Source organism: Semicossyphus pulcher, unplaced genomic scaffold (genome assembly GCF_022749685.1).
Source record: "Semicossyphus pulcher isolate SPU_LCO1_2020_fin unplaced genomic scaffold, fSemPul1.0.p SCAF_1, whole genome shotgun sequence".
NCBI classification, from domain to species: Eukaryota; Metazoa; Chordata; class Actinopteri; order Labriformes; family Labridae; genus Semicossyphus; species Semicossyphus pulcher.
Window position 1 is genome coordinate 18040819 of NW_027211603.1, and position 24562 is coordinate 18065380.

Sequence of the window (24562 nt, forward strand, 5' to 3'; positions counted from 1 at the left end):
ACAAGTTGGTAGGACCCTGCAGTGTCTCATCTCTCCCTCCTTCTGTTGGCTCGCGCTCCTGTTTTTCAGCTCTGTTACACCCAGCACCCACTCTCTGTTAATTGCCTTTACAGGCAGTGGTCTGCATCTGGACCTGCTGCATATGGGAATGGCTGTGTTGACTCAAAGATGCTGCACTCAGCATATAAAATGTAAAGCTTTTCTTCATCTGTTTTTTATATTTGCAAAAGTAGCACTAGGAAAAGATGAAATGGCGACTCAAAAGTTTGTCTCACATCCCCAAGATACTACACGAGCCATGGATGAACAAAAAACACACAGAGTTCAGACACAGCCTGCGTGACGTTCACTGAGCTCTCTGAGTCTCGGCCGTCTGAGCAGGAATACTGCTTCTCTGTTGTTGGAATTGCTGACACATATGAGAAGGTAAAACGTGTGTGCAGCTTCTTATTTCAGTTTTGCTTCTCTTTGTTACAGAGTGCGACAGCGGCTACTACCTCTTACAGGAGGGCTGTGTGAAAGAATGTCCAGCAGGGTTCTCGGTGGGCTCCCAGCCCCTCAACTACACGGTGGGAAACTCGATCTTACCAGCTTCCGTCCCCTCCTGCCTGCCCTGCCCGCCACCCTGCCTGACCTGCAGCAGCCTCAGCAGCCTGGCCTGCCTCTCCTGCCCCCCTCACAGCTCCCTGGACCCCATCTCCGGCACGTGTTTGCACCTTAACCAGTACATGCGCAGTTTCATGGTGGGTCAGGGGGACCCAGACTCGGACTCGCTGCTCCAGCTCAGCTCCCGGCTGCCCATCACCATCGCCGTGCTCAGCTGCATGGCCATCATCGCCACCTTCGCTGGCATCTTCCTGCTGCTGCAGCTGCGCTCGGGCGCGCTCATCAAGCTGCCCTCCCTGGAGGCCGGCAGAGGCCTCGGGGGGAGCTTCAGCCTCGGGGGGAACAGGGTGGTGTCGTACCGCGGCATCCCGACAGTGTGGGGGGATGATGGGGTAAACACAGACTCCGAAAACGAAGAGTTTGACGTCCACAATGAGAGGACTGCCTTTATCAAAACACAAAGTGCTCTTTAATGCCTCCAACACATCCCTCCTCCCCTCCTGCTTTTAAAATCCCCTCCCCCTCTTTGGTCTGATGATTCAGGGCTGTGGTAACTGTCCCTTCACAGTCTTTGCTGGTTTTATCTCTCATCTCTTTTCTTCTGTCTCGGTCTTACCGGGCTCACATCTGAGTCCTGCTTCAGGATCTCGTCGTCCACTCTGCAGTGGGAGACCTGGCGGGAAGCAGCTGTCTCTCCGAGCTCGGGATGGCCCCAGCTTTGCTCCGTTCACACTTGGGCGCACTTCTATTAAACTGGCTCTCTCCCTCCTCTTGCCCTCAATCACTAACAGTGTCTGTCTGTGCAGAGTCCATTCTCCCCTCCGGCTCCGGCTCCGGCTCCGGCTCCTTTTTGTTACAGTAAACAAATGATTATTATTTGCTTTCTTCCTCTTTTGTTCCTCTTTCCATCAGTCTCAGTGCAGTAGCCAGACGAGATTGTTCAATGTGAGGAGCTGAGTGTGTGTGTGTGTGTGTGTGTGTGTGTGTGTGTGTGTGTGCACATGTTGTGTGAGTATGTAAGCCTGATGAACAGTGTAGTGCCCTTTATAGTGGAGCTAAAGCCGGTCGTGTCACATTTAATACTGAAGTGACAAAAACGTGTAATATGAGGCGTGAAATCGGATTAGGAAACACTGATTCTTTCAACATCGTCCAAAATCTGTTCAGAAAAACTCCACTTATCTGCAGTTATTCATGTTTTTAGAGCCATTCTGAAAAAGGCTCAAATCAAAAGCATAAGAGTCGTCAAAGAAATGTCCAGACTTTAATGGTTTCTAATAACGTGTCACCAAAACAGTCGGAGAGCTTTCTGCTCTTTCTCCGTCTGATGAGAAATTTACTTTAAAACAAAAATCCATCTCTCACACGGTCTTTTTAAATCTGCGCTTATCGATCCGTGTGCGACGGAGGCTTCAGTTCTCCTATTGTACACACGGCCTTAAAAGATCTCTCTCAGCTCTGGCCAAACAAACGGTGAGTCACACGCCCAGCAAAGCCTCCTCCTGTCTTCTGGGATTCATGATGGACTCTCGGAAACTATAAATTCTCCTGCACTCATAACCTCCCCGAACATCACAGGGGAGGGATTCAACAATAAGATAAATTTAAGGAAAAAAAAGCTACTCCATCGACCCAGAGGCGCAATCCCTTCAAGGGATGTTTAATTTCTGTGTGTGATGTGCTCACATCCCGAGGCTGAGAGAGAGAGAGAGGCAGGCGAGGGACGAAACGTGAGCGTGCAGAACAAGAGTAACAAGAGGGGCAGACACACTAACAACACATGGATGCTTTTCTTTTATTGTCAGAGCACATTAGCACTAATTACACACGCCTCATATCATAGAAACATTGTTACTGTGTGTGTGTGTGTGTGTGTGTGAGAGAAAGGATTATCTGCCCTCTCAAATGGTTTCCTCTCCTCCTTCATCTCTTCCTCAAATCTTGAATACTCTTTAGAAATCGCTGCGATGAGACCCCGCTCTCCTCAGTGTCTCCGCGCTTCCCCTCCAGTCTTCATCTAATCTGAATTTCAGATGATATCTTCAGCGTACTCGCCAATTAATTATATTCAGAATGAAACTGCAGCGACTATTTATTCTGAGAGATTTTAATCGTACCTTTAGGCGAGATTGTTTTTAAGTGATTTTTCTCCTGGGCTGGTTTTCATCTAAAATATGCATCTCGTGATTCAATCCAGAGTAGACATTTTGAATCCATTGATCGCTCTTTTTTTTTTCTTTTTTTTTGGTTGATTTTTTTTTTTCCATTACTAAAAACAATGGAGCTTGCTGAGAGAGGTTGTCATGGTGATGACGTGCATACAAAACTGCAGCTGCTCATCCTTTTATCTACCTCTCATATCATTCAGCAAGGGTTCATACGCTGTAATAGTAGCTGTTCAATGATTATGGAAGTCTTGTTAAATGTAGGTCACATATGATAATGCTTCTCCGGACAGATTTAGGGGGGAATCAAATTTATGTTTCAGAAGAGAAGGAACTGTAAAGCTGCTGTGTAATTCCTCCTGTCGCCCTAAAATGCATCGCCTTTAGGATCAGCGTTCATGCGCAGTCACGCCTGGGCTTTAGAACCTGTCGTTGAGTGCAGAACAGGTGGAAGGATCGTCCATAGATCTCGCTGGCTGGCGTTTAAATCCACTTTAAATTGTGGATTGTTTTACCCCGTTTCCACCCGGGTCGGCTCCATCTGGAGAAAATCTCTTTTTGTTCTAAGTTTATGACAATCAAACGCTTACCTTGTATCGAGACCGAGAAAGGTGCACAAGCACAAATCACTTTTAAATTCTCAGAAGGTCATGTTCATAAATATGTAGAGCCGAACAAGATTTAAATTGCTAGAAAGCTTACAGAGAAAAAAAAAATCAACAAAATAAAAGTGTTTATTCCAGCCAGCGATCTCTCTAAAAACACAGAGAAGAATTTGTATGTATTCTTTCAAACGCAGCACCGAGCCAGGACGCTTGATTCGTCTCAGATGGCCGGTGCAGGTGCAGATTATTTGGCTTATCACGGCAGATTCAGTCAGGAAGCACTGAACTGGATTTGAGACCCAGCTGAGAACGTGGATTTAGAGAAAGTGTCCTCTAAAGGAGCGGAGCTAATGTGGCCGCTCTGTTTGATGTACATTAGTGCCTACCGCCATTTAGGCCGTTATTAGCCTCAGTTTAAGGAGGATGCTAATCTAAGATATGTCATAACTACAGCCTCAGAGTCTTAATCGACTTCCCAGCGTGCTGTGAAATGTGTAAACAACAGATCATGGGCTAATGCTGCAATGAAATTGCTTCCATAAACTTACATTCTGGATGCTTGGTTAGCTTTTTTAATCAAAACAGCAATGTGGGACTCTGTCCAATTAGTTAATTCATGCTCACTCATGTCCACATTATCCGTTGTGCATGTGCATTATCCTGTCCAGCAGATTTCCAGAAGTTTCTCTCGAAGTGAAACATTTTGGGGTGTTTATACAACTTTCCATGGCCCCTTGAGTGCACACACAAAATGATTTATTCATCTTATCTCTGTGTTGTATCCACTACAGCCTGGAAACTCTGAAAACTTTAAACTGATTAACTCAGAGCTTTGTGCATTCAAGTGTTCAACTTTTAAGAAAAGCCTGAATGCAGGCAGCATTAAGTAGCTCGTGCTTCCAAAGCATGGGGTGCTGCTGAAAACCATTAGCAGCCGGCTCACTCTTTCACTGCAGAAATGTGACGGAGACTACACACTAAAAGAAGAAGAGGTTCTCTAATTGTGCCGGAAAGCAGCTGATAATTATACCGCTACCACTTCACTGGCACCAGAATGTGAAGCCTCTTTGTGAAAGTAACAAGAACGTGGCTAAAAAAAATCTCCCTTCTCGTGATAAAGATAAGAGTCGCTGTGGGGATGATGGAGCTTTTCCTTTACACAGCTGAAATGTTTGAAAGCTCGATGTTGCTTCATTCCTGCCTTAGGATGTAGTCAGAAGTGATCGATATGAAGTCGGATGGAGTTAATAGGAGCAATATCTTTGGCATAACCAAAGACAATCATTTTAATGCTGTCTGTTTAGCGTTACGACATGTTGCTTTCAGGTTCTCACAGTCCATCGACCCCTTCACCTGTGTTCAGAGTGTTTTGTTCATATGATTCTGTCATCTCTGCCTTTTGTTGAAGACCTGCGGCGACAGCCTGTATGTTCAGCAGCTGTGGAGGGAGGAGGTAGAATGTATCCCATCCCCATTAACTTAAGGGCTGAATCAGATGTGCGTGCATCAGCGTGTGCACATGTTTGTTTAAGTGGAAAGGAAACACTTTGCGATGGTCTGGGCGAGGCCGTTAGACTCTGTTGACCTCCTCCCGCCTCTTGGTGAGGTTCCTGGCCTGTGGCTGCACACAGTACCTTACAGATTTGTGACCTATGAATAATGTACAAGAATGACTATCTTACATGGGACAAAACTCTAATATAAGGCCTATTTTTGTACTATATGAATGGTGCAGTGTAATTTTCTTGTAATTTAAAGATTTTTTTGCTCTTGTTTTTCTCCTTTTTATTTAATTGATGTCAATTATAGATTCTACTAAAAATAAAGATCTATGCAAATTTGAATGTGTTTTTATTAACTTGAATGCACAGAACAGCCGTCTCAGTGTTCCCTGTCTACATTTAAAACACAACTTAAATACAAGTACACAACATCTTCAACAAAACATATTCTTATTTAAAGTAACAATCTGGAACTTTTTCATGGAAATAAATGTCTGTTAAGTCTCTATGTAATGCCGACTGAGGTAACACAGAGGTGATTGAGCCTATGGCCCACTGATGAAAGCCTTTACATTTGCAGTATATAGTATTATTATGGAGTGGGTGTCTGTGGCGACTTTCGCGGACAAAATCACAAGCACCGCCCAGTTAGTGACACGTTTTCCATCACCCAGCAGTGGTTGGTCTGCCAGAGAGGGTAGGCGGAGCTAAGCGGGTGCACTTCCAGTTTCCATAAGCATTACGAGTAAACAGTAATCTACTATGGCTGAACAAACAAAGAAAAGATCGATGACTACAGATACAAATACGTATTAACAAATATGAAGGAAAACAGACTAAATTGGAGCGCGAGGAAAATCAAGAGTTAGAACCCTGACAAAGGGAGCCAGCCGTAGATGTTGTATTTACTGATTAACCACAGTAGGAGGTGCTCAAGAGCATGAAACTGAAATATTCAAGATTCTATCTTTAAGAAAGAAATACTAATAATGCAGGAAATTGGCCCAGTATACAGTATATTAAGATTGCTAATACTACTGCATCAATGTGAAAACACCAAGAGTAAGGAAGAAAAACAACTGACACATTTCTATACATTTTTTTTGGACATTTATCAAATCTGCTTTGCTTTTTTGTGGAATACAAATCAAACCTCTGAGAAGTTTAGAGTAGAGATGTGAAACCATGACAAGAGGCTCCAACAACTGCCTATACATCTGAAACAGGGCCCTCTGTCTTCTTCTGTGGTGTTCAGCAGACATATCTCGACAACAGATTGATTGATATTAACATACATTCATGGTGTTTAGACGACGAATCGTCTCTGGTCATCCTCTCTCTCTGTAGTACCACCATGAGGTTCACATTTATGTGGTGCTGACATTCACATCCTTCAAGTGTAAATACTTTCTGTGATCCCTTCTTATCTACTGCCAACATTTGGTTAGAAAAAAAAGGTTTCAATTTCAATCAGCTATAGTCGAACTTTGTGTGTAGAGACTTTTAAACAGGGAGAGTGAAGCTGCTAAACATTATAGCCTGTCAGCTTAGCTTTAGCATGTCTGTGTTTTCATTGTGTGCGTGTGTCTCTCAGTGTCAGAGCTCAAAAGTGTTTAAAGTAGTTGGTTGAATCTTTGACAGAGCCGTGAATTTTATGTTTCTATGTTCAATCTTTTGAAAAGTAACAACAGATGTCAGATAACATCTAGTTGTGTAAAGAGGACAGCAGTTCCTTCCGACATGTTGTGGAGAAGATGTTTCATGTAGGCCAAAAAAATTTATAAAAAGAAATCAACAGATGATTATTGCCATTGAAGGCACATAAAATAATAAACTCTAACCCAGTCAAAGATTACTCTCTGTTGCTTTCAGCAGTGAATGATTGTACACAACCTGACCTTTCGTAGAAACTGTACCTAAACATAAAAGCATGCATTTCCGCTGCGGTCTTAGACCTTGTTGCGTTGCTCAGCTTATGTTTGTCTCATCTTCTCGCTCACTCTGTATAATGAGTGTATTTGATGATGTATGGCTGGTGTAATTAAGCCGATGAGTTTACCGCAGAGAGGTTGCACACAACGCAAACCAAGTCATAAACAGAAGTAATGAAGTGAGACTGTGGTAAAAAAGAAAATGAAATGCTTTTTTTATTATACGCAGCAAACATCATCAGCAGTTTTCTGCTGTGGTCTAATGGCGATGAGCAGTGTAGGAGACAAAATACACACCCGAATGTTTAAGCCAAGCGCCTATTTCTCAAAGTTATGTAGCACTGGGCAGTTTCTCTAACTATTCTACTCATTTTATGTAAATTAAAGGAGCATGTTGGGCTCAGCAGTAAAGCCTGCACCTGCCTGCAGCAGGCTTCAGAGCACTGTGGGGAAACCTTGAAGCCACGCTGCTCCAATAACCTACTCACCACCTGTTCACATGCACACTTATAAAGAAAGGACACCTAAGCTCTGCTGGTGAAAGTAAAAATACTCAGTGGTGGAGGAAATATTCAGATTGTTTACTTAAAGTAGGAATGAAACAATATAAAATGCTGTATAAAATCAGCATTTTGTTCCAATGTAGTTTAAATTACTTCATATATTGTGTAAACTATGTACATAAAAGCAAATAACTCCGGGTGAAAAAGAAAGAGAAGCTAAAACAAGTCCACTCGTTGAAGGGGAACACGTACATTTACAACTTTTGGAATTTTTGCGCCTTAAAAGTTGAAAGCAAAATTAACCAGCAGCACCACATTCAAACAGACAAGAGGAAGTGCTGCCTCACACAACGCTGTGTACTTGCTCACAGGGAAATGAAACCTTCCTGTGGCAACAGAGAAAGAACTGCTGTTGGTCATTAGCCGCTGCTTCAGCTCACCGCTCCGCTTCTGTCCCGCTCACGAGAACACAACGGTGCTGAAGGACTCAGAGCTGTCAACAAACCCCACGCAGAGAGGAGAGTTTAATTATTCAGAGATGGGTTTTGGAGAGGACCTGAGGTGCCCTCAGGCGCATGCAGCTGTCATTCGGCTGCTGGACTCAGAGCTTCACCTGATGGAGGTAATGAAGAAGTGGATGGGTCAGAGGGCGAAGAGTGAGCGGGAGTTTTCAGTGCAACTTCACCACATGGCTGCCATGGTGGAGAAGATGGACCGGCCCCAGACCGGAGCAGGAATGGACTACATCAGCCAGCTCAACAAGGTGAGGTCTGATACATCGCTCTGCTCTTATAAGTGGCTCAGTGGTAGAGTGGGTTGTCTCTCAATGGGAAGGTTGGCGAATCGATCCCTGACTGGTACTGGTTGGAGTGTCCTTAGGCAAGAAACTGGACCCCAAATTGCTCCTGAAAGCACAACCTGAATGAGCTTAGATCCTGAGTAGACACTGGCATAGCAGCCTTTACCATCAGTGTGTGAATGTGTCAGTAGTGTACAAAGCGCTTTGAAGTCTGAAGACCAGAAAAGCGCTATATAAGTGCAGTCCATTTACCATTTCACCATTTAAAGTATAACTTGATCATCACTGATCGCCACAACATTTCCAAATAAAGAATGTATGTTTCCCCACTGAAACAGTTTGTCCTTCATTTAAAGAAGTCCTTTAATTTCCTCATTGCAACAACATCTCAGATACGTGAAATATCACAATAATGCAATGAGGATGTATTAGTAAAAAAATACTTCCTTCCTAAATTTATTTTTGTCATTCTTTAAAAATAAACTCACATAAACCAAACATCACTGTGAAAAGATCCTCCTCCCCTTCCACTTTTTTAATTAAAAGTTAAAAAAGAAAACAATTTTAAAAGTTTTCAGATGTTATTGTTGGTTAAATTGTGTTGAGGACTGTGTCGCCGTGTTAGAGAGTTCAACTTGTTCCAGTTGTCTTGTTTTAATGACCGGTAGTTGTCGTCTCCTTTGTTTTCTTGTCCGTCAGTCGTGGGGAGTGCTGGTCTCTCAGACCGACCTTCTCAGTCAGGTGATGAAGAGACACTCGGAGGATCTGCTGAACGGCCCCCTCAGCAAACTGACGCTGCTCATCAGAGACAAACAGCAGCTCCGCAAAACCTACACAGAGCAGTGGAACCTGCTGAGGCAGGAGCTCAGCAAGGTGAGGGACTAACATGACACACACGTTCCTGTTTTTATGACATCGTGAGGACCACTGACTGGCTTCGGCCTTATGGGGGCCGCCATTTTTAAGGGGTCTGGAGACCCCTTTTTATTTTAACTGCTAAATTGAAATTCTGCTAAATTTGAATGTGCGTGAGCAAAATGACTTGAAACAACAGACACACACAACTGCACGCACACAGAAACACTCACATAAATCTCTACTTATAGACTGCTATCGCTGCAAAGGGAGGCAGGAATGTCCTGATACCTGCACTGTTTTTAACACCAAATGTCATGAGGAAAAAGATCGGTGATGAGGTGGTCTATTCTGGGTCGCAGTTTGTCCGTCTCGCCCGTTTCTTTTAATGATCTAGTTTCCTAAGAAGACGAGGCTCAGGTGACTTTTTGTTTGTGTATGTCACTGATAGATTGATTCTATGCTGTGATTGCAACTGAACAACATCAGCGATGTTATCAGAGGTAGTTTTGAGTCATTGCCAACAGCAATACAACAAAGGCCATTTCCTCATATGTCTTTTCTCACATTTCGTGTTCCTCTGCAGTGAAACGTAGAAGAGCCACGTAATGTCCACTTCCTGTGGTGGTCACATACTCAGGAAAGCAGTTATTAACCACACAAATTGCACCTCTGCATAACACTAATTCTTACACTCTGTGCGTGTGCTGCTGTTTGTCTGTGTCTTGCCTTAGGTGACCCAAACAGAGCTGGAGCGGCTGAAGAGCAGCTACAGACAGGCAGGGAGAGAGGCAGCTCAGAATAAGAGGAAGTACACCGAGGCTTTCAAAGGTTGGAAACCTGACTTCACCTACTTCTCCAAACAGAATCACTTTCAGACTGATGGCTGGCGCTTTTTTCACACTGTGTAAATCTCACATGTGTATTTCTATCATGACATAATGTGTCCTCCCCTTTCTGTGTGCAGACAAAGAGCGAGACAAGGCCAAAGAGCGTTTTGTGAAGGCTTCAGTGAAGCTCTATGAGATGCATAATGAGTACGTGCTGTCCATGCAGGCTGCTCAAGTTTACCATCAGCACCACTACGGTCAGATCCAGCCTGCTCTGCTCAGCGCACTGCAGACCCTGCAGCAGGAGATGGTGCTCATACTGTAAGATCAAACACTGAGTGTGTGCATGCATATGTGAACACAGCTCATTATGGCACAGTTCATACAAACATGCTGCCCAAAGCGCTTCATATAGCATGATAAAACAGCACAGATGAAAATGTTGACAACAAAAGATCACAAAAATAAAAACAGTGAAATGAAAAATATATATATATATTAAAAAATAGTACTATAATAAAAAATAATGTCAAAAAGCAATGATTAAAACTTTTCATTTTAATAAACATTACTCCAAATTGGGCTGCACTGTGCTAGAAGGCTCCAAGTTCAAATCTGGATTCTGACCAAGTGAGCCTCTCTGTGTGGAGTTTGCATGTTCTCCCTGTGCATGCGTGGGTTCCTTCGGGGTACCCTGGCTTCCTCACACACTCCCCCCGTGACCCTGAACTTGATAATTGTGAAAGAGAAAATAATCCTTGGTTACTTCATGGTCGTTTTATTGTACTGTTTTTCTGGTTGTATTTGGTGAACCATCCATTCATACAAACATTAACATAAGAGAGAATGCTGGACCTCAATATAGTTTATATGCATGTTCTCCCCTAATAAACTGGAATCATGTTCTTAAAACATTTCCCACAAAATACAACAACCAAACAGTTTTTAACTTTCAGGCAGCCATTTGTTTAAAAAATACCGGCGCAATATGTATTCAATAAGCAGAAGCTTATAAGGTATAAGCAATGACTGTATATATATAGATGGATGATGCGTCTGCCAAAATAACCCCTGTGATAGGCGTTGCCATCTTGCGATGGTGACATCAATTTGGAGGCAGAGTTGTGCAGTAGAGATCGGCGGGTGGAGCCGCTGTAGCCACTTCTGCTAACCAAAACACATACACTTAACCAACAGATATGTAAACTTCAATGACTGTAGTGATTGTTTTAGTCTCCTCGCCACGTTCATCCTCTACTCTGCTAAACCAGAACAGATCGGCTTTATGAGCCATATTGGTCAACAGAGCTGTCAATCATCCTTTTGACAGCATCAAATAACTAATTAAAACTAAACTTGTCGGAAAAATGAACACTTGGACGTAAATCAGCATGATAAGAATTAACTATAATGACAGAAACCGTGTTTAAGAAAAAATTATTTGGCGTGTATTTTGATTTTAAAGTGTGGTTCATGTCCCATCTGTTAACATGGAGGAGGCGGGCTTTATGAGCTATACTGCAGCCAGTCAGCAGGGGGCGATAGAGAGGTTTTGGCTTCACTTTTAGACTTAGACTCAACTTTATTGATCCCTTTGGGATGACTCCCTCTGGGAAATTCAGTAAATTTTTTTCAGTAAATTCAGGGAGCTGTCATGTCGTCCATCTTTTTATACAGTCTGTGGGTATAAGGATCAAAATGGAAAGGATAAACTGATGCATCTCTGCAGATCTCAAACATACATTCTTCATGTGATTCATAACAGTGCAACAACATGAACCATAATTTAACCAAAGTTAACATATAAATGTTTTTATAAAAGTAGACTTTCATAGCATTTATATGTGTCAACCTGCGATCAAATAAAGGTTAACTTCTCATGTTGTGCTTTGCTACATGAGTGGCTTAAATACACTGAAGTCACTGAACACACCATCATGTATTTTGTATTCTTCTGTTTGGCTCTCTCTGACGTGTGAAACAGAAAAGAGATCCTGCAGGAGTATTTCGACATCTCCACTCTCCTCCATCATGAAGTGGTGCGGATCCACAGGGAGATGTCTTCAGCTCTAACAGCCATCGACCCCTACAAAGAGTATGAGAGCTTCATCCACCAGAACAGGTGAAACATTCCCCTCAGACGCACACAATGCAATCATGCAGGCTTACCCTGCAGAGCAATGATACAGTGGACTGTGTGCTTTGTGTTTGTAGGTCTGTAGGGGAAATTCCCGCCTGCGCAGAGTTTGATTGCAGCCTTTTGGAGGACACTGAACGGCTAAATCCCAGAGAGATTGAACTGAACGATCTCACACTTGAATCAATCCAGCATAAGTGAGAACACACAAAGCAATCTCATCCAGATGACTAAACTCTAATTTCCTTCTTCTAATGTCTCAACTACTTCCCTGTCTTTACCTCCTCTTTTCTCTGTTTTGCATCAAGTGCTTCCTCTACTCAGATCCTTTCTCTTTCTCCTCCTTCCAGACTGACCACGGTCGAGGAGGAGCTGATGAATCTGGCTCGGACTCTGGGCTCCCAGCAGACGTCAGTGGAACAGCTGGAGCTGGAGCTGGAGTCAGAGCAGGAAGGTGTCAAGAAGGGCCAGAGGTGAGCGGACCTAAGACTCGAGCCAGAGTCAATGATGCTTTGATGTTGCATTCAGAGGTTAAAGCAGAGGTGTGGAAAGAAAAACGCAGCATTTGGTAGCTGTGGAGACAAATTACCTTCGCCTCTGAGGGCAGTCCTTCCCATCAGGAGAGTTCAGGGTGCTCTTGGCCGGGCTGCAGCTAATAACCAGGGTGCTCTCAGGGGGCTGTAAGTGCTGTATGAAATATTATACAGCAATATGGTCAGAGTTATGGAACTCGCCGCCCTAATTTGTCTTAGTTGATGAGGCTGTCTGAATGTGTTTGAGGTTTGCAGTCCTGTGGGAGCGATTGAGAACAAGCTCCTGGAGGAAAACTGGAAACAATGTGTTAATTTGCAGAAGGTTGGAACCTTTTAAAGGCAGCTGTGGAGCACATATGGTGGCGTTAGTGAGGCTTATGCTGCCCTTTGATTTGTATTTTGAGGAAACATTTCATAAATCAACAGTGACGTGCTGTAAGAGGTTGACCTCGCGTGACCTCCTGCAGCTGAGAATCTCTTCACTTTGATATAAAAGACCGAGCATGCTCGCTTGGTTCCTACTCACAATAAGTCTGAGCTTTGAAATATATAAATTAAGCTTTCTTTAATTCTAATTAATTTAAAGACTTTTATGTGCAGAAATCTGGTGAGGCAGTAGCATGGACTTACATAACGTAGTTCCTTAAAGTCAGTCTCACTGGGAGGTCCATTAGTAGCTGCGTTAGAGGATTTGATTCTGTAACATCCTCACTTATAACATCAGCGAGCTGTCTGATGATCTTTTTGGACATTTTACGTCAAATTCCTTTTGTCTGAGTGCTTTGAGGACCAAAAGCTGAAGGAATAGTTTGACATTTTGGGAAATAAACATTTCCGTGTGGAGTGTTGGATGAAAACAACTCTCATAAATGTTGGGCCAATAAAAGCTTTAGACAGTGGTTGGTTGGTAATCTAGTGATACACCTGAATGATCTTATATGATATGCAATGTGCGCACAGGGTGCATATAAATTACATTTTTTTAAGTCATGATTTGTCTATAAAATGTCAGATTATTGTTAAAAGCGTATCTGTACAAACATTCATTTGACTATGACGCTCTGCACATGTGAAGAGAAGCAAAACTCCTCACATTTAATCAGCTTTTTGCTTATACTGCGATAAGTAAGAGTTATCTAGGAGTTGCACTTGAACTTCCTGTCAATTCATAAATCATTCATCAACTTTTTTTTCTGACCAACTGTGGCTTAAAGTCGAGGTGAAATGAAAAATGTCATTTTAATCCTTTTAGATCACATCCCCGGTGATATTGTGCATCTATTTGACAATATAGGCCAAAAGAAAATACAGAAAATCCATTTCTTCGTATTCTTATATCAAAATCTGATCATTTTTTCTTCCGGTAAAACTTAATTTCACACGTGCTTACGTAAGTTAGCACCAAACAATTTCAACCAATCAATCTGCAACATTTAGCCGCAGAGCACCAAGAACGCTCAGTCAGTTAGCTAGCTACTGCGCTGTGGAGAACGTCTGTCTACGGCCACTTCTCAACGATCAAATCAAATCCCTCTAATGATATGTCCCGCCTGCACGTCCTGTTTCACTCGGAAATACGTCACGATACGGAAGCTAGATACTCTCGAAATGCCGTTTCAGCTCAACTTTAATAGTATATTTGCAGGACAGGAGAAGGGGTTGTTACTGGCTCTTTGTACAGTGTGTGCATTGCACTGTGTGACAGGTTAATGCAGCCATGTGTGGCTTGTTCCTGTTCTGTATAACCTGCTGATTATTATCCGTAAGCAAACAAATTCATGCTTGTATTTTTAGATGTTTGGTTTCCCCTCACTTGCAGGACTCTTGGTATATCAAAGGTTTTTACATGTTTTCACATGCTGAGAACAAAAGCTCACTAAGCTGTCACCAGAGAGGCCTTCTTCTTATTGACTGTGTAAGTCAATAGGAAGCTTCTGCAAACCTATTTGCACAGACAAACTCTTTATTGATGTCATTGTGGTCTTGTACTTTCTATTTGCGTCGATTGTGCTGTGCTATTTACTTGTTGCGTTGCTGACATTGAAAAGGACCCACACACACACCCTCAACCTACTTTTCTTTCTTCCTGCCCTGTCCAGGGTCTACCAGTTCAGCAAGAGACACGCGCTGGAGGAGTGCCGGCAGCAGGTCGCGCTCTCTCAGGGCGTGAGAGCCAAGCTGGAGGCTCAGAGGCGTCTTCTGAAGGAGAAACTGGACCAGCTGGGCTCCAAAGAACCTCCCTCCGCTCTGAAGCTGGACCCAGACACCATCTCAGTTTCCTCCATCACAAGCAATGTAGTCTATCCCTCCTCTGTGTGTTTAGCTCCTCATCTAATCATCAGTTCTGCCAGTCAGCCAGGTTTAAAAAGACGGTGGTGTGTTGCTTGTGAACTCTTAAGTGCTGGTATTAAAAAGAAAGACGTCTTATTAGTTACAAGCGTCTTTCAATTTGTACTTCATCTTCACAGAAAGAAGGTTTAAATGCTTTAAGAAGTTTGAAGGATTTTCCCTCTTTTGTTTTAAAAACAACTATTCGACTGATTGCCTTCAAAAGACATTTGCTGTTCCTCAACCAGTTAGAATTAAAGCTTACAGACTTTAAAACTAATGAACATCAACTTCAACAGTTCTTTGTGTTTACTGCTGATTACAAAATGTTAGCACGCTAACGCACTAAAGAAAGATGGTTTAAACCTGCTCAACATCAGCATGAAAGCATTTTCTGCTTTTATTTAATAGAAATAGAATAGAGGACACGTAGGTCTTAAAAATGATACTTTTTTTATTTTATTTACCATTGGATATTTTTGTTTTTCAGGACCAGAGCCAAATTCCCACCAAAGTCATGGACGGCATCATAAACAACCTGAGCAGCCTGTTGAAAACCAGAAGTGAGGTAGGTTTACGCTAAACCATGATAGAGGATATTTTAAGAGGAAGGACGCCTCCACTTCCTCACTCTTTCACCCTCACGGCCTTCACTGTTGTTGCGTGCTTGCGTCCGTGCCCTCAAACCTCCAACCACACAACAAACAATTCATCATGTTTGGAGAAAGTGGCAGCGTATGAAACTGCGCAGCTGAGCTCAGTCAGGCACGCTGTCTGTCTTTAGGGTTTCATGCTCCTGAGAGCAACATTGGACTTTTTGAGCTGTTTTTGGTAAAGTTTTAAAATCCGGCCTGACCTAAAACAAAGTTTTCAGTTTACATTTTACGGTTTTATCACAGCTGACAGATGATAGCGCACAGGGACTCGTACACAGTCTCTTATCAGAATAAAAGCTGTTTTTTTAATCTGTTATTTCCTCAAGATCATCTTTTTCAAAAGGCTTGGACCAAAATATATCTGTCTGCCTTCTGTAAAAGATCATCTTGAGAAAATAATATGACTTTCTATTATGTGCTGGACTTCCAGCTTGGATTATGTGAACTACTTCTGGCTCTCCAGCTCCCCTCTCTGTGGTACCCCGGAGGCATGGAAGGTGGTGCAGTTAGACTTTAAAGCATGAGAGACTCCTCTTTGAAGTATCTCCATATAATCTCTGCAGAATCACCTTAAAATCCACCCTCTATCACTTTCGATTCTTTATTTATTCATGTCAGCTTTTGACAGTCTGCTTTTCTCCCTTCCTGCCTCCAGGCGCCTCCTGTCCTTAACCTGGTGCAGGAGGTGGAGCGTCCTCTGGAGCAGCAGGACTGGTATCACGGAGCCATCCCCAGACCGGAGGTCCAGCAGCTGCTGAAGAAAGACGGAGACTTCTTAGTGAGGAAGAGTCAAGAGAAGCAGGGTTATGTGCTCTCTGTGCAATGGGAAGGAGCCTGCAAGCATTTCCTCATTCAGAGCACAGATGTGAGTAAATCTGCTCAAAAGAGCATGAGGGAAAGAGATGCAGAAGTGTTGTTTTCATTGTATGCACATCATCTGTGTGTCTGTGTGCACTCCACATCATACAATATGTTCTGAATGATCATGACCACAGATACATGTGTATCTATAAAAATAGATGTAACATTTCCAGAGAGGAAGTCATGAAAGCATGTGGCTTATTTTCTCCAAATGCTTAATGAGAACAAATAACAAGCTATTTTAAACAATTGAACCAGCTACTCTGTCAGAAATGTCTTTCCCATCCTGTTGTGAAGTTTTTCGGCTTGCTGTGATCACTAATCGGTGAGATTCTGCGAATTATTTTCCGTCTGTGTCAGTAGAATATGTACCGTCTGGACGGAGAAGGCTTCCACAGTATCGCGCAGCTGATCCGTCATCTACAATCGTCACGACAACACATCACCAAGAAGTCTGACATAGTGCTGAAGAAACCTATACTGAAGGTATATACTGCTGTCACACACACACACACACACACACACACACACACACACACACACACACGTACCCTATAGGTCCAATGCTCTTTGGTCTTCAACACAAAGAAGAAAGAATAGCTCATGTGCAACCCTTTTATTTTGTCATGACTTTATATTTCTCCCTCCTCTCTTGTTGCTGTCACAGTTTAAAACAGCAGTGCTACAGTTTGTCTCTCTTATTGTTCTTTAACCCCATTAGGACAAGTGGGTCCTGGAACATGACGACATTAGCTTGGGAACACTCATCGGACGGGTGAGTGAACATATAAAGACAGAAACGTACAAGTGAAGCAAGAAAAGTCAGCCATGAGCTGTGTGTCAATGTGCTTCTCCGTCTCTCAGTCAGATATCTCAAAATGTTTTGAACATAATTGCTGGTAGATTTGGTCAAAATGACAGGAAGACCTGTCTAATACGTTAGACCCAGGTTAAAGGGGACCTTCACAGTTTTTCTCATCTGTCTTAAATCATCACTTGTATGAAAGAGTTGTAGTTTTTTGTGATGGTTTCTCCTCAAAAGGATTTAAATGTAAATGATGTGGCAGAAAGTTCTGTTGTTATATTGTGCAGCTGAACGCATCATGAAGCTTCAGGAGTGAGACTTAAGTTACAAACTTCCGTCTTTGTGTTTCGACTTGCATCAAGGATAGCAAACACTGTCTTTTGAAATACACGGAGGAAATTTTGCTCCTAAAACACTGAAGATTAGGAACATATCTGCTAGGTATGTGTAATCCAAACAGCCGAAGTCTCATGTGGGCTGCAGCTGAGGGAAGCTTTGGAACAGTAAAGGGACCTTTCTATGAAGAGAACGCTTCACAGCCAGGTTAGGACACATGATCCGAGGGAAAAGAAGAAGAAGAACAGCTAGCTTTAAGTGTAAATGTGAGCCTGGTAATATCGTTTTTAAATACATTTGTGTTTTTTCCTGCACAGGGTAACTTTGGGGAAGTGTACAGTGGTCATTTACGCTCTGATAACTCTCCCGTAGCAGTGAAATCCTGTAAAGAGAACCTGGCCCCAGAGCAAAAGAATAAGTTCCTGATGGAAGCCAGGTTAGTGCACGCACACGCACAAAGACACACACATTTGCAAACACAAACACACACATACACACTCCTCTCTGTTCTCCTTTCCTTTGGTGTCCAGAATCCTGAAGCAGTACAACCATCCCAACATTGTGCGTCTGATCGGAGTGTGCACTCAGAAACAGCCCATCTACATCGTCATGGAGCTCATTCAAGGTAAATATGACCCTGCTGGACTCCAGCTCTATATCTCTCAGCTTGTTTACCCAACAGCCTCAGCTTTCTTTTTCCATTATTACTTCCCCTCTTTGTTCCTCCATCATCACTCCATCATCACTCTGTAATATGCGTGTGTGTGTGTGTGTGTTTGTGTTTGTGTCAACACATTCCATAAGGTGGGGATTTCCTCTCCTTCTTGCGGCGTGAGAGTCACAGTCTGAAGGCAAAGGTGTTGGTGAAAATGACAGAAAATGTAGCATCAGGGATGGAGTACCTGGAGAGCAAGAAGTGCATCCACAGGTTGGTTATTCATCAGTTTATATTTGTGCAGCTCCATGTGTGTGGACGATGGGTCTAGTTTTTTTTTTCAGGATCAGGATTGTAAAACTTGATTCAAGACCTTTGAGCATTCATTGCAAGTGGTTGTGCAGTTATATTTGACACCTATAGATAAGAGAGCTCTATTACAGTTGCAACGACCACTCCCAAAATCAGGAAATTTCACCACAAAATAATTTGGAATCCAAGGCCAGACGAGCCGCTCGAGCAGATGAAATTAATCTGAGCAGCTGCTCCACGTAGAGTTCAATTTTGCAGCATTGTGTGCTGCTGACCTACTGCACACAATTGACAGTGCTGACCTTTGAGGGAGGAAGATTTGAAAATGCAGGAAGCTTTTGTATCTGTGTTTCATCATAATGGATGTCAAATAATGGTCAATATGTTCACATGTAATTTCACAGCCTGCGGTCACATTTTGTGTGCATGTAAAAAACAACATTTGCACGCAAGAATCAAAATCTGTGAATGCGCAAAAACAAGTGTCATCACACATTCAAGTTTGTGAATTTGTAAAAAAAAGTTTTGCAGGTGTGGAAATATTTTGTGCTCACAGATCATATTTGAAACTATTTGTTGAAATTTGTACCTAAAATATTTTCAATTTAAGATTTCACAAAGTCTGAGCTACAGACACACAAATGTCCTATGTTCGTGTGTGCACCTGAAGTTAACAAGCACAAATCTTGACTGTTTTTACGCCTCAGCTAACCAGCCAATCAGCTCGCCTCCACGTTGTCCACTGACCATCCAATCAGAGGAAGCTAAAGTGTCCAATCAGGGCGCAACTGATTGTGAGCGTTGCTGGTGGCCGACAACAGGTCGATCGTTATCTGACTCCATACACCGTTAACTTTTATTCTTTTTCCACTGCTGGAATAAAAACGTTTCCAAAGAGCAGGCATGGGTTGCAGACAGTAATGAGACGAGTCGATGCTACAAAAACGCCTTTTAAACAAACTGTGTTCACTTATTGTCCCGTTGCCAACCATGCTAAGCTAAACATTAATAAAGCTTATTAGCTTAGAGAGCTACGTCTGTGTATACGGCCCCACCAATTTAATGTGGATTAAATGATGTTTGAAACTATACTCAGATACACAATCTAAGACACACCAAATATATAAATAACACAACAAACACAGCATCCTTAGATCAGAGGTGTTTTATCTAAACAGTGTGTTGGATCTAAAACCACTGTGATTAAAGGAAACAAGCAGCGCAGCACAGTGAGACAAATAATGATTCCAGTGAAAATTAATTAGCTGCGCATTAAAACATGTTCATTTTGCATAATGTATGAAGTGGTTTCCATAAGAACATGAGCGCTACAAGCTGCAGGCTGATGTACAGAATCTCAGTTCTTAATGATGCATGATACTGAACATAAATACTTCCCCTACATTTACTTCACTACAGTTACTGTTCACAGAGCTGTACTGTGCTTGCAACACTTCCCCCTGTGTGGACACAGCAGTCAAACAGTCCATTGAAATTAAGAGATAAAAGGGTTTTTTTCTAAGAACTGCGAGATTGTGTGTCCTTCATGAGGAAGCTGAATACTGACTGCTCTGAATAAAGACTTCATGGCCATGAATTTAACTGTGCATTACATTACGTTCATTTGTCAGACTCTTCCATCCAAAGGAACTTACAACATGTGCATTCAGACCTTTATCTGAAGTAGACATCAGCAGCTAAATGTCGGCAAAAAAACTGCCAGTGTCACAAATAAACATCAGAGAAGCTGCTCAGGAAGCCACAGTGGAGGGGGAGGGCGCTACAGGTGTCAGAAGATGAGTAGTGACTGCTGAGCTGAACTCAGTTGACTTCGTTTCACAGTAAAGAGACTCGACTGCCCACTTATCTGACTTAGGGTCTGCATAGCTGAAGAAAATGCAACCACAATGTTAAGTACGTAGTAATTTAACATCATTAGTCAAAAAGTTTGTTTATGTTCATAACAAGAAATATTTCGTGCAGCAGTGGATGGAAGTGGAAACAAACTGACTTGAAAGTGTTAAACCACTTAAACCAGCCTTTTACAACGGAAGCCCTAAGCGGACATGCATCCATACATTTAACTTGCTCCGTTTTCCTGTGATAACGAGTCACTTTCAGTTGTTTTCTTGTGATAATGGAATAATTTTCAGGCCATCTAGAAAACAAAACAATAGGCTGCTCACTGTGGTATTACAGACCAGGACGTGCCACACAGAAGAAGTAAGTTAAAGGGCCAGTTTGCTGATTTTCAACCTCAGTCCTATTATGCTATTATGGGGAACTAATGCCATTATGGTAAAAAAAAAAAATCCTCAGCCAATTCCTCAATGTAGGATGCCCTAGAGTTGAAAACTAGTACGAGTAGTAGTTCACTCCAGCGTCTCTCGCTGGACCGTTAGTTTCAGAGGGAGTAGCGCAATGCATGCTGGGTGTTGTAGGAATGTAGAATGGGCGAAACCTCAAGCTGTTGGTACAACTTTCTCCACTGCTATGGCATCAATTTATTATTGCTTCTATTGATTACAGAGGACAACTCCGGATATGAGTTATGATCGTGAGACGTCACGGAGGTGAAGCACTGTTATCTTGAGATAACAAGATGAATAAGTCCAGATCTCGTGAAAAGAACCGGAAATCACTTGTTATGATGGGAAAACTGAGTAAATGTATGGATGCATGTCCGCATAGGGCTTCCGTCTTCCACACTGGTTATAAAGGGTTTTAAATCAGTTGTTATAAAAACAGCGAGTCGATGCAAACACGTTCTTTTTGAACAGATCTTTACCAGCCAAGAGAACAGTGTGCTTACAACCCGACTGCAGCTGCAGAGAAGTGCTTTCTAAAGATGACATACAAAAACCCTGATTTGTAAAATCTTTCTTTAAAAGCATTTATCAAAAGAAAAATGAATAGAAGACAGAGATCGAAAAAATATAGTGAGAATATGTAAAAGCTGAAGAGCAGATGTTCTGTGTGAAATTCTGTGTGTGAAGGGATCTGTTGTTGAGTTGCTTTGAGGGAGGCCTCAGTGGAGCTTGTTGGAGCCGACACGAGGTTTTGACACCCGGCTCATTACAGGAGCACTGTACTGTTTGGCCGGCGGGGACAGATCAGAGAGGCTGCTGGTAGCTGCTCAGCCTGTAACGCTGCATGTCAGACTGCCTCACATGCTGCACCAGAGACTAGAACATCTGTCCCCCAGCTCCTTTTAGTCCTGTCTGTTTTTTTTTACTGCAAAACATTATGTTCGTGTCTCTTTGGTGTCCATTTATCATCAGCCTCTGCATACATCCCTCTTACATCTTTCTCCCTGTGACTTGTTGTCTTGTTTATAAAGGGACCTGGCAGCAAGAAACTGTCTGGTTGCAGAGAACAACTTGGTGAAGATCAGTGACTTTGGGATGTCCCGTCAGCAGGATGACGGTATTTACTCTGCGGAGGGCGGCCTCAGACAGATCCCTGTCAAATGGACGGCTCCTGAGGCCCTGAACTATGGTACATGATATCTGCCTCTGTCCTGCAGTCACAACCAGAGACACTTCTCCTGCTTCTTTCTTCTGATAGTCAATAAAACACTAACATGTGCCTGTGCCTTTGCCAATGCTGCCCCCTGCTGGTGCTTTTTTAGGTCGTTTTACAACAGAGAGTGATATGTGGAGCTTTGGTGTCTTACTGTGGGAGACCTTCTCCATGGGAATGACGCCCTACACGAGCATGTCCAACCAGCAGACGAGAGAGGAGGTAGAGAAAGGTAAAGACTCGTATCAGGCACTAGGAGATAAGTTGTTTCTGCTCCTTTCAGAAAACGTGAGCTAAGATTATCTCTCTACCTGTTGTGTTTGTCTGTCATGTGTTTCAGGATACCGTATGCCTGCTCCATACAGCTGCCCCGTTGAAATAACCAGGATGATGAACAGCTGCTGGCAGTACGATCCCAAAAATAGACCGTCTTTCAAGAAACTCCGGACTGAGCTCAGCGCCTTGTACAACAAAATAACATGATACAAAGCTTTGCATTGGACATGACTGTAGACGAAGATTTAATTTCTGTACATTTTATTAGTTTGTAACTTTGCGATTTATATCAAAATTAAGAGTTATTTAAAAATCTATTTTTCTTTGTGGAAATTAACTCGAGAAATGAGTTGTGTGCACTTGTAAAATATCAGAGGACCAGTTGGTGGCAGCGTTCTCTTTCCCCTTCTTGTCCCGTCTGTCTGCTGTTCATTCATCCTCCCATTACACACCCCCGTCTCCTGTCAGACACCACAAATTAATATTACTGTAAACACAACATACTGTACTGTTTGTTGAGACCATGACGGTTGAAATGTTACACCATGTGGTCTGTCTCAGAGGAACCACAGAGAAGTGTTAATCTAACACTGAAGAGGCTGCCAACAGACTTTGGGTTTGCACAGTCTTGTGGTCCATTTGGTCACATGTTTTTATGACACAGACATCTCTCTGTAGGATCTCAGCTCTGAAGTGTGGCATGACGGATTTCCTCCTGGTGTAGCATGACTATCTTTGATGACAAACATATCTACAATAAATGGCCTGTCCATTTGAAGCTGACTGTTTCTGCGCATGATGTTAACACAAAGTGGCTATGATGACTCTTCACTTTCAAATGACTGGAAAAGTACTGTGATGTGAAAGGAGACAGTTAAAGAGCCACTCCTACTGAGAGTTTAGAAGCGCTTAACATGTCTGTGCCCGCTGTCTCTTAATTAATTGCTGTACATGTTAGGCACAAGAAACATGTTTCATTAGTTATCTTGTGGATTGATTGGACCCAGTGTTGTTGGACAAAAGCCTCTAAAACTAGAGCTTGACTGATTTTTTTTTTTTTTTTGAAAGTTTATTTTGACAAACAAAAAAGAAAAAAAAAGAAAACAACAACAGACAATGAAAAGTTTGTTCAAAAAGGAGTGGGAAGAAGTCGAAACGTATCTAATCCCACCCCTTCTCCCTGCACGATTTATAAATCTATAAATCTATCCTTCCTTAGAAATACTACTATTAATAACAATCATAATAATAATAATAATAGTAATAATGAACATGATTTATACTAAATATACACCATATATCATCTACATTTAAAGAAAAGACTAAGACAAAAGGACCTAACAATAACAAAACACAACATAAAAGAAACGAACCAACTAATAATGAACATAAATAAGTATAAAAAAAACAATAATTAAAGAAATAAATAATCAATAACAGTATCCTGTGCACACCTAGTGAGTGTCACACCCCCACTTCATCCCTATATCCCGTGAAAACATTTTCTTTATATATTTTGTTAAACTGTTGCATGTTTGGACATTGCTTGATCTCCTCACCTGCTCCACAGTCTCACCCCACAGAAGTTTGAGACCAACACTGACACCAATTTTAAAGTAGACTCACTCATTACCAAAATGGCGGCTGATAGAGTACCCTTTTAAGCTTGAATGATTTTCTATGTGCCTTGTGCCCCAGTTTTGCATGAGTACACATTATACATAGTCAACCATTACTGTGCAGATGCTCAGCTGTGATGCTGCACGTGCTGCTGACAGTACTGAGAGTATTAATAACTATAGAGTCTGAGCACACTGTGCTCAACAAACTACACGGTGACAACATTTCTAAATTATCCCAATGAGACATTTTATGAAAGAAGTTTTCATATCAACGCATATCAGAAAAATAAAAGCTGATACCTTCAAGGCTTCGATCATTGGCCACCTGATGTATCAGTCCAGCTCATGTCAAATGTTCTCCTAGTGTCACAGGCAAAGATAAATGTGTTAGTTTCATCATTTATACTTTATAGTTTGTTTGTTTGTTGTCCATCAAACCCATGTCACAACAGTTATTCTTATGATTGTTATGGAACAAAAGCACTGTTGCCATGGATACCTTCAGAAATGTGGTCAACCTGAGCGTTGAAGTTTAATGTTTTATGAAAACTTATGGACACCTGACAGGCAAAACAAGTTTTTACACAACACTGTTTCAGCCATCATGTAGTGTGAAAGAGAAAGAGAAAACATCCAGGGAGGCGACACCCCTCCTCCTTTTAACCCCTTAAAGTCATTTACTCAGAAGTCATTTTTTATAATATTTCAAAGTAACAGGAGTGT

At 42.2% G+C, this 24562-nt stretch overlaps 2 protein-coding genes across 3 annotated transcripts in view; both read left to right on the forward strand.

Moving 5' to 3' along the window:
* furina (furin (paired basic amino acid cleaving enzyme) a) overlaps positions 1 to 5220 on the forward strand; it is an 85628-nt gene extending 80408 nt beyond the window's left edge. For both annotated transcript variants that reach the window (XM_069683456.1, XM_069683531.1), the window contains exon 16: positions 478 to 5220. In XM_069683456.1, the coding sequence (XP_069539557.1) occupies positions 478 to 1079 (602 nt within the window). In that variant the 3' untranslated portion in view covers positions 1080 to 5220. The remainder of the gene's footprint in view (positions 1 to 477) is intronic.
* Positions 5221 to 7717: 2497 nt separating this feature from the next.
* Positions 7718 to 22976, forward strand: fes (FES proto-oncogene, tyrosine kinase). The gene is made up of 18 exons (XM_069657851.1): positions 7718 to 8075; positions 8811 to 8984; positions 9701 to 9797; positions 9934 to 10117; positions 11781 to 11918; positions 12011 to 12130; positions 12284 to 12406; positions 14566 to 14761; positions 15285 to 15362; positions 16106 to 16315; positions 16675 to 16797; positions 17033 to 17086; positions 17770 to 17888; positions 17983 to 18077; positions 18257 to 18380; positions 21760 to 21917; positions 22051 to 22173; positions 22282 to 22976. The coding sequence occupies exons 1-18, from the start codon at positions 7851 to 7853 to the stop codon at positions 22422 to 22424; spliced, it is 2484 nt and encodes an 827-aa protein (XP_069513952.1). The 5' UTR covers positions 7718 to 7850; the 3' UTR covers positions 22425 to 22976.
* The last annotated feature ends 1586 nt before the right edge of the window (positions 22977 to 24562 follow it).

What these genes read in the sequence shown, in the direction of transcription:
- fes (XM_069657851.1), top strand. Translation starts at nt 7,851, where the DNA reads ATGGGTTTTGGAGAGGACCTGAGGTGCCCTCAGGCGCATGCAGCTGTC. An exon ending in GGTGTCAAGAAGGGCCAGAG is followed by an intron (nt 12,407 to 14,565) that starts GTGAGCGGACCT and finishes TGCCCTGTCCAG; the next exon opens with GGTCTACCAGTTCAGCAAGA. An exon ending in CGTCATGGAGCTCATTCAAG is followed by an intron (nt 18,078 to 18,256) that starts GTAAATATGACC and finishes ACATTCCATAAG; the next exon opens with GTGGGGATTTCCTCTCCTTC.